The sequence below is a fragment of the Capsicum annuum genome, chromosome 7, assembly GCF_002878395.1.
Source record: "Capsicum annuum cultivar UCD-10X-F1 chromosome 7, UCD10Xv1.1, whole genome shotgun sequence".
Classification (NCBI taxonomy): Eukaryota; Viridiplantae; Streptophyta; class Magnoliopsida; order Solanales; family Solanaceae; genus Capsicum; species Capsicum annuum.
In genome coordinates, this window is record NC_061117.1 from 175,503,131 (window position 1) to 175,516,640 (window position 13,510).

Genomic DNA, 13,510 nt, shown 5'->3' on the forward strand with positions numbered 1-13,510 from the left:
ATTGCAGGAGAAGTGAGTATCATTCCTAAGAGAAGCAAACCGAAGAAAAGAGAAAAGTAAATAGCTAGAAAATAAAGAAATAAAATACAAAAAATACATAGAGTCTTGTCAGGAAGAGTGGTTGAACCCAAAATATATGAGAAACCTGGGATGATTGAATTGGTTGAATATGTCAGGCATCAAGGCTGGTTACATTTGTTTGAAGAATCAAACCCCATGGTCATAGAGAATGAGGTCAAAGAATTTTACTACACCATGGAATTCTCAGAAGATGAGCTAAGCTTGTCTGCCCAGGTGCAAGAAAAGTCTATCTATTTGGATGAAGAAGCATTAGGAAGAATCTTGGATGTACCAGTTATTGGAGTCGGGACTGCTGTAAAGCAACAACCCATAACTGAGTTTATGATCAATGCCTCTAAGGTGGGTGGAACATCTATAGCAGCTATGAAAAAAAATCCTAAAATGTGAGTCTCAACTGGTATTTGAATTCATCAACAAAGTCCTATTGCCAAGATTAAGGAAAATTACCTCTGCATATGGGGTTGATATATTCTTGATAGTATGCCTGAGTAATTTTGAATAGATCTGCCTGTTTGCTCTTATGATTGACCATATGAAGAAAGTAATTCTTGAGAAAGAAGGAAGACATGAAATGACCTATGGTTACTTGCTAAATAAGGTCTTTGATCATTTTGGAGTAGTTGGAACTAGAGGAATTCCTAGAATAGCTAAACAAAAGTTCACTCTAACTACTTTGGTAGAAAATGAGTGCATAGAAAGAGAAATAGAAATTATCCCAAGTATCTGAACTTTTGGCTTCTCAGGAAAGCTTACGCAAAGAAATGGAGTAAGTGATGATCAAGCTAGATGAAAAAGATGCTGAGATAATGCACTTAAGGTTGAATAATCAGCAGCCAGCTTTTGAAGGACCAAGTGTTTCTAAAGCACTGATATCAGAAAATGCAAAACTCCATGTGAAAGTGGCAAAACTAATTGGTGAAGTTAATGAATTAAATGCAGGAGTAAAGAAACTCACTAAGCAATTGATGGATGCCCATGTTGTTGTAATTACTAGAATAGAAATGTTGATTAAGTCCTTTTCCCCTAAGTCTTCTTCCTCCCGAGTCTTACTATCCCTATCCTTTTACTTAACCCAATGTCAGTTCCACTCCTTGTTATCATGTTTCTTTTGAGTACAATTATTTTTGTTGATTGTTTTAGTATACTGAACTGGTACTTAACTGCTTAACAATGAATCAATTTTGATTTCTGAGCTTAATCTGTTTTCTCATCTAAAACTATTCTTTATGTTAGTATTACCCTAGTGGCCATGAGTTAACTAATATGTACTTTCTTTACTCTTGGTTTACTGTTATTCCTTTTTAATGATGTTAAAAGAGGAAATAATCTCATGTGATAGGGACCAGGTACCATTTAATGTGTTGAATTACAGTTGTAGTGACATGCCATAGTAACAGGGGAAAACAAACATCAAACATAATATATGGAACAGTGATAGGGGAAAGCAAATATCAAACATGTGCTCAGAGTTTTTGCTGCAAATGACAACAAGGGACAAGGTCCTTGTGTTGCATAATGGTGGAAGCATGATGATAGGGGGAATATTCATCTTTAGAGTGTTAATCACGCTGATTAAATGTGATAGATGTGCTCAAAGTTTTATGGTTGGTTTGTCATCATCAAAAAAGGTGGAAAATTTTTATATGAAGTTTTGATGATGAGCAACTAACTTCAAGGGACCAGGTCCCTGGATGTGCATGGTACAGTACAACTGGCATACGTGTTTATACAGTTTTGTCCTCTTGTGTAACAAACTTGCAAATGTTTCTTGTACTGGATAAGACACCTAGTCTACTGAGATTTTAGCCCGAATTATCACCCAGCTATAAAAGAAAAACGACGCTTCTTCAACAAATAGTTTTTGGAAAATACAAAGAGTGGAGAGAGGCAGCAAAAACCCCATTTCAACACTGCTCAAGTCTTAATTTTTTATGTGTGCTTAAAAAGAAATTATTCTTGAGTGAGTTCTGATTTGTAAATGAATTACTTATGTTATAAGAGTAACGAACTTTTCTTCTTGAGCAGAGAGTGCTTAGGTAAAGTCGCCTAAGTTTGATACTGATTAGAGCTAATCAGTGTAGAGAGTCCTTGGTAGAGTTGTCAAGATGAGTTTGTAGTAGAGTTATTACAAGCAAAAGGAACCTAGAGATAGGTTTAATAAAGGTTGTAATCAAGAGTTTAATTATAGTGGATTTTGAGGTGCTTGTGAGGGCAAGCAGTAGTTTTCCCCTTCTTTGAGCAAGGGGTTTTCACGTTAAAATCTTGTGTTTTTACTCTTCCTGCATTGTCTTTTGATTCGTGGTTACTTTACTATATTTTTCCTATGATTGACTTTGAAGGACCTGGTACCTCACTGTGTGGTGCAACCCTAAGGGTCTCAACAATAGCTTTTGTACACATTTAATTAGGTCTTGGGGTAGTGAATGGTAGTTATTTGTATTTGTATTAGATTTGAATAGCTTATCCTACTGTGTTAAATGATTTTATTTATAAAAACATGAATCTTTCGCATAATTTGGTTGGGTTATGAGGGTGCTTCTAGCTACCTAGGATAGTGTAGGTGCCTACATGATCTGTTACTTTGGTTCATGACAACACAGATCCAGGATCTAACTCTAACCTCGAATGCTAACTTTGAGACTTGACCTCGACCTAAGTCTGATCCCAGATTTCAAAACCAGACCATGACTTCAAGAGTTAACCTTGAGAATCGACCCAACCTCAATTCCTAAATTGACCTTGACTCGACCTTGACCCTGGTCTATGTTTTAACTCTCGACCTCTAACCCCACTATGACTAGACTAGACCCCTAAACTTAAGACTCGAGATCGATCGACCCCAATACCTATACCTGACCCTGACCTCAACACATTCCCTAACCCTGACCTCATCCTTAAAACCTGATCCCGAGACCCAACCCAAACACCAATCCATAACTTAGTCGAATATAGGTTTTGATTAGAAATTTAGTCCTACATCAGCTTGAGGTCTGGTCATGTGTTAGTTCGGGGATTGGGGCACGATTTTGGGTCAGGTCCCTGATTAGAGCAGATTTGAAATCATCAATTTTGAGTTGGATGGGGGCAGGGTGAGTAATCTTATGAGGTGGTAGATTGAGGGTGTAGAAATTATGGGCGTTTGAGTGGATTAGTTGGTGAATGAGGGGTTGTCATTCAAGTATGTCACTAGGTATAAACTTGTAATTCAAATATGTCACTAGGTATAATCAATTTTGGCCAACAATAAAACCTTAACCAAATGAAAAAGGCATCTTATTTTAGATTTGGTGAGTGGCATCCCAAATACCTCAACACTTGTCATCCACAACAAACGATAAGAATCAAAAATGGGAGAAAAGAATCATGTGGTTTAATTAACAAATAATAACACTAATAAACAAAGTTAATACATGAAATTAAAAATAGTTGCAGTGAGAATTCATTGAGGATAACGCAAAATAGCCACTTGAATGGATGGCCAATGATTAGAAAGGAAAGGAAAAAAGGTCATCTGCTTTATTTACCTTTTTGGGGGCCCTAATTTATGTCACAATGATATCACGTTCTTACCCATATAGCAGTACGATAAGCAAAGAAGACAAGCCCGCCATCACCAAATCTTTACACATTAAAAAGAAAAATGTTACTCCCTTTTCTCTTAATTATTTGAGTATTTACTCTGTTTTCAATTCTTGTTCTTCCTTATGTCTTAATTTATTTAACTTGTCCTTTTTTTAATCAAGTTCAGATAAATAAAATATTTTTATATTTAATAATAATTTAATTTAAAATATAAATTTTATTTATAATAAAATAATTTATAACTATGCAAACATATGTGACTTATTTTAGATCATAATTTTATTTTAAATTTCATGTCAAATAAAACTAATCATATAAATTGAAAAGAAAGGAATAGTTCTTTTGCATTTTTAAGAAAATAAAATAATATGATATTTGAAATGAAGTCTCTTAATTAATTGAGAATCACTCAGTATAATTATATAAGACTTAACTAAAAGGAAAAATACTCCATGTATTGCGATTTTAACATCTAAAGTTGAAATTTTTAATTAAAAATGAAAGGACAATTTATTCCATCACATATAGCTAAACAAAGAAGTGACGACACTTTTAACAAATTTTATCTCTTCTACTTGTAGTATTTGACAAAAGGGTGTTATTTATACACCATATCCCCTTTGGCCCTTGGCCGAGGGCTCGAGATCTGAGCTTCAGTCTAGGCTGCATCATTTTCGCTTTTAGTTGACAATTAGAAATGCATAAAACGTGCAACCCGATGCATACAAAGTGTTGCCCGAATTATCAGTCTGTAGAATGAGCTTAATCTAGTTAGGCCATTTAGTTTATATTTATATACTAAAACGTCAGTTTTATGAGTGTTTTATAAATGAGGCAGTCTTGCTTGACATTATTTCGATTAATGTGCATCTGTCGTCGATGGTGCTCCCATTATCTTTAAATTGTAAGGCTTGTCTCTACTGGCACTTCTTTTTTTGTTATCGACACTTTGAGAATAATTAAATTTTATCACGTTAATTGTAGCATTGATATGAGTTATAACAAGACCCTCTAGATTAGGAAAAAAGTAGTTTGATTATAAAGAGTACGTTATTTTGTATTATTTTTACTATTTATTATACCAAAAATCTTACTTTCTTTTAAGCCTGTACCAATCAATTGATATCAAGTGAACATATTAGTAAGTGTTCCTCTTCACTCTATATCGAAATTAACCATGTCATATACATTAGTAAACACACACATATATATATGAATTGGTACAGAAAGGTATTGTTTCCAAATTAAATTTTCTTATTTGCAAAAAGAATTTAAAAAATTATCTGAAACACTTGTCGCATCTTTATATTCCAACGTCTTTGGCTGATCTAATCTAGTTAACAATATAACCAACAAATATATAGTTTGTATATTTAAGTATAATATACAATAGACAGTTATGATCCGATCCTATTTCGAACTCCGCATATAGCAGAAGCTTTAACGCACTACACTGCCCTTTATACATATCTATGCAAAAAAACAGATAAGTTTGGCCGAATGGCACATGTTAATAAGGTTTCCTAATTTTTATGCTCTCCATAGAACCATTTCTAATTCTACGACCTAGCATAAATTCGACTTGTATGAACTTTATATCTCTTGATAAGGTAATGTCACATCCAGATTGTTTCACTTTCACTGCACTGTGCTTCATGATTCTCTAATTGCCCAACTTTATTATTTCCTCAACTTAATATGTTGTGTTAAGATGACATTTATAGTTAGCCTGAGTTATACAATGAGAATCTAAATTAATTAAAAGTTACAAAACAAGTATCAAACACTATTAAAATACCATCATAGGAACTAATTCGTAGACACTTTCTATTAGTTAGACTTCACATACTATATAAACAAATAGTTGAAGTGTGCGATAGAAAGTGAAAAGCGAATTAATTAACTACTGAGTGCAAGCTTATAAATAGAAACAATCTTTCAAACTGCTGCTAAGGTATAAATCTAATTAGTGAAGCTTCAGAAAAAGTCATTGGACATGGACGGCAAATTATTTTAAAGCATCAAATGTATTTAGTTATTATTTCGTTTGAGGTATAAAATTATATTTCTCACCGCCATTATAATTTAATTCTAGTGTAGTCAAATATTCCGATAACGTTAGTAGGAGTGGTTATTTTATGTTCATTTGACAATGACGCGCCATCAAATACACTAGATTTTGTTTGGTAAGGCATAACAAATTCTTTGGTTGTTTACCAAAATCCAGATGCCATTATTTTTCTCTCCTTTTTTTTTTTCCACTCAGTATTCTATATTTAAATTGAAATTCAACTAATTTAAATTCATGTGGAAAAGTCTCACTATGAAGGGTAAAACACTTCTTACCAAAGACGATTTTATATTCATAATTCGAACCCCAAATTTTTTATTAAAAATGAAAGAGTAATTATCACTCCCCACAATTTCGTTTGGTTTTCTTCCCTTCTCTTTATGGAGGGGAAGCTGAAATTTAATCTTCATTATATTGACCACTTTATTTGATCTACCTTTGCATTGGGAAAAAAAAGAGAGGAGATTTCAATGATCCTATTGATTTGACAAAATTGTAACAGTAATTAAAAAGTTGCACAGAAAAGGGGAGGAATTGGGACCTTGACATTAATGGTTTGTTGAGGCGAAATTATTATTATGTATAATAAGTCAATATGTATATGTTGGTTGAGGACATTTGAGAATAGTTTGCTTCGTAATTAAGAAACCAGATGTCCCACTTTTTTGGCCTGTGGTTCATGAAACATGCTACAAGCTTCATTATCATGACTTTTCTGGGGTCGTAACCTTTTCTTTAAAGACTTTCATAACTTAAAAGTTTCATTATATTATGTTTTCCATTGTAAAGTGTCCCACTTCGAAGGAATATTGATGGATTTGGAGAATCTTCCCAGAGCTAGTTTTGGAGTTGAGTTAGACACAAAATTCAATTCTTTACATAATATTAAAATCAAATCCATTTTAATTCTTTGTTCATCACGTTGTTATATGTTCACACTTCAATTAACGAGGTGTGAAATAGAGCGTTAAGAGTCCCACGTTATAGAAGGAATGATCAATTAATCTCCCTGTGTAGACTTAAACGGTCCTCACCTTATGAATTAATGTTTTAGAGATAAGTTTGACGGAAAATCTATCTCTTCACATCCATCTTAAAGTAACTTCTACAATCATCACTTCTACAATCATCTCAACAGACACATGAATTACATAATACGGCCACGACAGCTGACCCTGACAGTGATGTGATTTCAGTTTAAAGCAAACAAAATCCAGTTAATTCCGATGTTCTATAATAAACATGCCCACGTTGGTAAAACCCTCTATTTCTTTTGACTAATCAAGTTGTTATTTTAAAGCACTTAATCATAATTGCAGTTTAATGTCCCCTATTGCAATTGGAAGTACACTGGAATGGTCAAATTTAGATATCCCATTACATCTTGAAGCCTGGCCAATCAGTTTATAGTTAATCATGGGATTAGGACTCACTGTTTGTCACGTTCTCCACCTTCTACATAAAGCATTTTCCCGTCAAAAAATTGAGAAATAGGGGTGTCAGATGGACGGAGTGGGTTGAGATTGAAAATATTAAATGGATTGAATTAAATATCCGGTAGGGTCATGACCCGCCCAAATTCACTTTAGGTTGAAATGGATTGGAATGAATTGAAACAAGTAAAAATTGGGCTGAATCTTGACCCGCCCAATTTAACCCGCTTAGTATAAAAAATATTACATACTGATATTTATCTCTTGTAAACCCAACTCAAGAAAATAAATTTGAATGAAGTTAGAAAGTTGGGTGGGTGCGTAGAAAGGCGAGGTTGGGGTGGGGTAAATTTTATTTTTTAATTTAAATTTTTTTAAAATAAAAGTTTATGTTTTGGGGAGGGGTGTGGGGTAGGGAGTCGGGGGTTAAGATAAGAAATTATTCACTTTTTTTTTTTTTAAAAAAAAAAAGCTTTTTGGGGAAGGGGTATGCCATGCGGGTAGGGTGGGGGTTAGGTGGTGATGGGGTTGGATAAGAATTTTTTTAAGAGAAAATAATTTTTTAATGGAGGAGGGGGGGTTGTGGGGTGTGGGATATGGGGATAGGAAAGGGATGGGGTTGAGATAATATTTAAAAAAAAAAAGAAAAAAAAAAAAACTTTTTAAGAAAACTATATGTTTTGAGGGATGGCTTATTGTCGTATCACGTATTGGGATTGCAGGGGTAGGGGAGATGGGATTGGGGTAAGATTTTTTTTATAAAAAGAATTATTTATTAATTTTTAAAAAATATTTCTAAAAAGAATTATCTTTTTTGGAAGGAGGGGGGTAGGATTTTGATCGTGAGGTAAGAAAAGATTTTAATTTTTTTCAAAAAAATTAAAAGAATTAATATTTTGGGATGGAGGTGGGGTTGGGGGTGAGGGGTAGGGAGGGAGTTGGATGAGGGCAAACAAATTTAAAAAAAGTGAATACAATCAAGTTCATCTGACTAGGAATATTTGGTCTCTCCGGTCCATACACCAGACACGATTGTGCCCAACCACATACCAGCAAGGAGACATACTGAAACCAATACAGTCCATGTTACATGAATCATTGTTAACGCTTAGCCACTGGTTCTAGCCAGCAAAAATATTCAACCATATAATGCACGCCAAGGCTCTTGAGTTTCTCTTGAAGACTTCATTGTATCCCATGCTATCTTTTCTCCAGAGAAACTAAGAGATGAGAAGCTAGCTAAATGCCGTCCTATCTCATGTATCACCTGGAAATTGGAAAGTGAGATCTGTATTATCCTTTTTTTTCATCCTTTTTTCCTTTGCAAATAAGCTGAGAGGAGGGAGGAGAAGTAACTGCTAACACTATAGAGCCCCTCTACTACAACAACAACAAACCCAGTGTATTCCCATACAGTGGGGTCTAGGGAGGGTAAGATGTACGCAGTTCATACCACTACCTCCGGAGAAGTAGAAAGGCTGTTTCCGATAGACCCCCGGCTCAAGACAAAGAATAGTAAATAAATTTGTAATAAAGCATGAAACAAGATGGCATAACAGAAACAAAGAATAGTAACAAAACTATAATAAAGCATGGAACAAGATGGTATAATAGAAATAAGATAACCACAAAGTAATACCCTACACTAACAAACCAGCAGCACCCCCTACCCCCATACTCTCTTATTAGCAGCTCCAACCTATGGACATAGCCCTAGGACTACTAGCCCAGCTACCCCAACGCTCTCCTAATTACTGACTACGACCCACCCATAAGCACTAGCCTTCTATCCTAATTCGCATCCTCCAGACCTTCCTTCCTATCTAAGGTCAGGTCTTCGGTAAGTTGTAACTGCTCCATGTCACGTCTAATCACCTTTCTCCAATATTTCTTCAGCCTGCCCCTACCCTACCTGAAACCATCCAAAGCTAGACACCTACATCAATCAAGTCCCTAGAACCACAATGTTGGTTGCTTAAATACCTTCACAGCAATTACCAGTTTTCAAAATGTATAGTTGCATCCACAAGTCTGTTTTCCCAAGTTCATTCCCTCAATCAACTTGATTTATTTTTCTGTTACTTGTCAGAGGAAAGGGGAATAATGGAGTTAATGTTACTCATAAGACTTGAAGTTCTATGTATGGCTTTAAATATCTTGATCTGCTTGAACACAAGCAACCAAGAGCTGGTTTTTTTTGGCCACTCACATTTGATTTTTGCAGCTGTATTAACTTGCTGTCTGGCATACATGAGCAATTCAGCTCGGACATCTGCAATAGGACATTACCAAATTTAACTGCAAGAGAGCTAAATTATTCTATTTTAGCTGCTGCTTTCATTCTGACTTTAGCAGTGCATTCCTTAATCAAGTTAATTTTTTATGGTACTAGTCATAGAAAAAAGAAACAATAACGTCATCGTTATCGTTATCTAAGACTTGATTTTGATTATATTTAAACAAAAACGATATATGGCTTTGTCTATCTTGATCTGCTTGAGCTAAAGAAACCAAGAGCTGGTTTTTTTGCCACTTCAGTTAGATTTTTGCAGCTGTATAAACTTACTGCCTGGCATACATAAGCCATTCAGCTCGGCCAGCTGCAATAGGATATAGAAAAGCTAACTGCACGAGAGCTAAATTATTCTATTTAAGGTGCTTTCATTCTTCTTTTAGAAGTACATTCCTTAATGTTAACGTTATCTGAGACTTAAATTTTGATTATATTTAACCAAAGACAATATATGGCTTTGTCTATCTTGATCTGCTTGAACTTGAGCAAACCAAGAGCTAGTTTTCCCGCCACTATGGCTTGACTTTTGCAGCTGTATTAACTTACTGCCTGGTATACATAAGCCATTCAGCTCGGCCAGCTGCAATATTTTATATATAAGCTAACTGCAGGAGAGCTAAATTACTCTGTTTAAAGTTTATTCTTCCTTTCTAGTTTTAGGAGTAAATTCCTCAAGTTATTTTTTCTGCTACTACAACAAGAGGCCAACAACATACCCAGTGTAGTGGGTTTGGGAAGGATGGAGTGTACGCAGACCTTACCCCTACCGCACGGAGGTAAGAGAGGCTGTTTCCGAAAGACCCACGGCTCAGGTAACACAAATCAAAGAATATGCAGAAGAAAAGAGATAAAAACAAATACTAGAGAAAGCATCACATATCTTACAGGAAAGGAAATAGTAACACTAAAGTTATATGGCTTAAAATTTTGATTATATTTACCAAAGACAATATATGGCTTTGTCTATCTTGATTTGCTAGAACTAAAGCAACCAAGAGCTGGTTTCTTTTGCTACTCCGGTTTGATTTTTGCAGCTGTATTAACTTACTGCCTGGCATACATAAGCCATTCAGCTCGGCCAGCTGCAATATGCTACAGATCAAAACTAATTGTACGGGAGATATATTATTCTATTTGAAGTGCTTTCTTTCAGTCTGTTTTCAGCAGTACATTCCTTAGACAAGTTATTTTTTTCTGTTGTCACGGTAAATGCAACAATAATGTTATCAGACCTAGAGTTGTTTATATTAAATCAAAGACAATTTATGGCTTTGTCTATCTTGATCTGCATGAATTTCAGCAATAAAGAGCTGGTTTTTTTGCCACTTGGGTTTGATTTTGCAGCTGTCATAACTTACTGTGTGGCAATACATAAGCCACTCACAGCTCGGCCAGCTGCAATAGGATACAACACTAGAAACAGCCCTGGAGCTAAATTTACTCTTAAGTGCTTTCTTCCATCTCCCCATCCCAACTCATGTTTAAAACACATGTAGAAATAAACAGAAGTACAGAATAAATTGTTCAAAAGAACACATTTTGAACAAGGACTACACGTTAAAATTGAGATAAGAAACTGAGAAATAGCTCTAATGTTCAAAGAATGACAATCAACCATGAACATTTATAATGTACCTCAAGCTCCTCTTCTGAAGTGTTATGATGCACAGTTTGACCCTTTTTACCAATTATAACGAAAGTAGGCATCTTCAGAACTCGAACCAATTGAAGTAAGCAGGCCAACTGTTCGTTGAAAATCTGCAACGACAGGGATGGACTTTGCAACTTCGTGCACAAAGCTTTAGTAAGGCCACTAGACGCACCTACTTGCAAACCATAAACTGATATATTGTCAACTGCAACAGAAGTTCTATTTTCCGTCTTAAGCTTAGTTGCAGCCACAACAAAAGGGGCTACAATTGTGGGCATATTTGATAGCCCATTTCCTACTAACAGTGCCAGAACTTCATTGAGAGCACAAGCAAGTGTTGGAGGCTCGGAGTTTTCCAGAAGCAGCACAGACACCTAAGATAAAAAAAACATCAAAATGTGGTTAAGAAAAACATCAAAATGTGGTCTACAATCCCCAAAAGCAAAATGCCTAACCAAATCAGCACAAAGTATGTCAGTAATTTGGCCATTTATTAGTAACTTTTTGGCCATCGATAGTCCACTTTTTCCGGAAATTGTTTAGACATAGAATTATTACAATTTTTCCCAATTCTGGCATTTCCAAGATTCAAAAAAATCCAATTTGTAATTATGTCCAAACACAACTCCAAATTCCAAATATTATTTTCAATTTGAAGACAAATACCACTCTTTTCTAAATTTGACAAATTTTTATGTCCAAACACCCAGTAGCATGTGAGTTTGGCATGAATAACTTCAACTCTCACTTTGCACCATCTGTTTAAACATCCATATCTTAGCAATGTCGTAAACACATTTTACTGTCACATTATCATTCTATCACTAAAACCCATATTTTGATAACACTGTCATATACAATTCCTATTAGTTGTCATGTTTTCTTTCCATTACTACTTGGATTTTCGTTCATTTAGCCGAGTCTCTCTACTTACATGAGGTAGGGGGTAAGGTTTACTTACACCCTAACCTCCCCAGACCTCACTTAGTGGGATTTCACTGGGTATGGTATTGCTGTGGTTGTTGTCATATACAGATTAAAATGCACACTTTTATACATAACTAATGACCGGAAAAAAAAAAAACTCCAAACGGCTGAAAATATAGAGAAAAGGAAAAACATTTTCGAGGAATACATTTTACTCTGTAGCAAAAGGAAAAAAGGTACCTCGAGATTTGGGCCATTGAGAAAATGAACTACTTGTAGCGAAACAGTTTGATGTTTGATCCCGTAAGATTGTAGGGATAAATCCAGCGATTCTTGTCTGCAATGAAATCGATGAAATAAGAAGATAATCGACAGAAGGGGAAAACACTAGTGATTCTTCCCATCAGTCCTGGCCATGGGCCTTGGTAGACAGAGTTACTGCTATTGAGATATCCTGTGGATTTATTCAAGGTGCGAGCGAAATCTGACCCGAACACCAGGGTTATAAAAAGAAATAATGAGGGGGTGGGGGTTGCTTACCGGCTTTGAAGGTTGGAATTAGGGTTTGGTTGAAGAGCTTTGAAGATGGCGGTGCCGAAGCCGATTGGATCTTTGAAGAGTAGTACTACTTTTGGGCCTACCTTCATTTCTTCTTCTCCAATACAATGCCCTAGCTAGTTCGCCTGTTTATAGTATTGGAAACACTTCCGGCTCGTTTGCTACTTTGTTTGGGTTCAACAAAGATCTAATCCATTAACAGGGTTTGCAGATTTTGATTTGGGGTGTTGTTTGGTATGATTGGAAAATATTTTTAATGAAAAATGTTATGGAAATTATGTTTGTTTAGTGAGTAAAAAGTATTTTTTATATTTGGTGTTTGTTTGATTTTTTAGAAAAACATCTTTTAGTGTTTGATTGGTGAATGAAAAAAATATTATATATTAATAAACTGATAACTAGTATATCAATATCATTAGCAACTCAATAATTTGTAGAAACTAATTTAAGCATAACAAATAATATCAGGAACAAAAAATTACAAGTCATTAAAATTTAAGCAACTATTAATTATATAATTCAAGCTTCCAAATTAATATTCCCTCAAATCCACAAAAGAGAGAACTTCGATAGCAAATACATGATAAATTATAAAAAAAAAAATGCATGCATAATAATTGTTTTCAAATCCTATGAAGCTAAATTCTTCCAATCCATATGTATCAATATTGTTGTTTGAATCATTTCTACCCCACCTTATGAAGATTTTGATTTTTCACTATGAATGTCTTATCTAAAGTGTCGTTTTGCACCAAATAATCAAAAGTATCACTGAGGAACTCTTCCTTATAATCTTCCATTGCCATAACTTCTTCGTACAACTTTGTCACTGTAACGCCCCGAGATCCCATCTCGAGACGTCACACGGTCTTATGATCCCGAAAAACCACAAACTAATCCTTTACTGATATCTG

At 35.0% G+C, this 13,510-nt stretch overlaps 1 protein-coding gene across 1 annotated transcript; it reads right to left on the reverse strand.

Moving 5' to 3' along the window:
- Nucleotides 1–8,110: 8,110 nt before the first annotated feature.
- Nucleotides 8,111–12,949, reverse strand: LOC107878063. Its single transcript, XM_016724931.2, has 4 exons — nt 12,579–12,949; nt 12,279–12,375; nt 11,096–11,485; nt 8,111–8,434 (listed from the first exon to the last, which is right to left on the reverse strand). The coding sequence occupies exons 1-4, from the start codon at nt 12,683–12,685 to the stop codon at nt 8,306–8,308; spliced, it is 723 nt and encodes a 240-aa protein (XP_016580417.1). The 5' UTR covers nt 12,686–12,949; the 3' UTR covers nt 8,111–8,305.
- Between the last annotated feature and the right edge of the window lie 561 nt (nt 12,950–13,510).

Coding starts and splice junctions, on each gene's coding strand:
- LOC107878063 (XM_016724931.2), bottom strand. CDS start 12,685: ATGAAGGTAGGCCCAAAAGTAGTACTACTCTTCAAAGATCCAATCGGC. Junction 12,376..12,578: donor AATTCCAACCTTCAAAGCCG/GTAAGCAACCCC, acceptor ATTTCATTGCAG/ACAAGAATCGCTGGATTTAT. Junction 8,435..11,095: donor CTTCAGAAGAGGAGCTTGAG/GTACATTATAAA, acceptor TCCAATTTCCAG/GTGATACATGAGATAGGACG.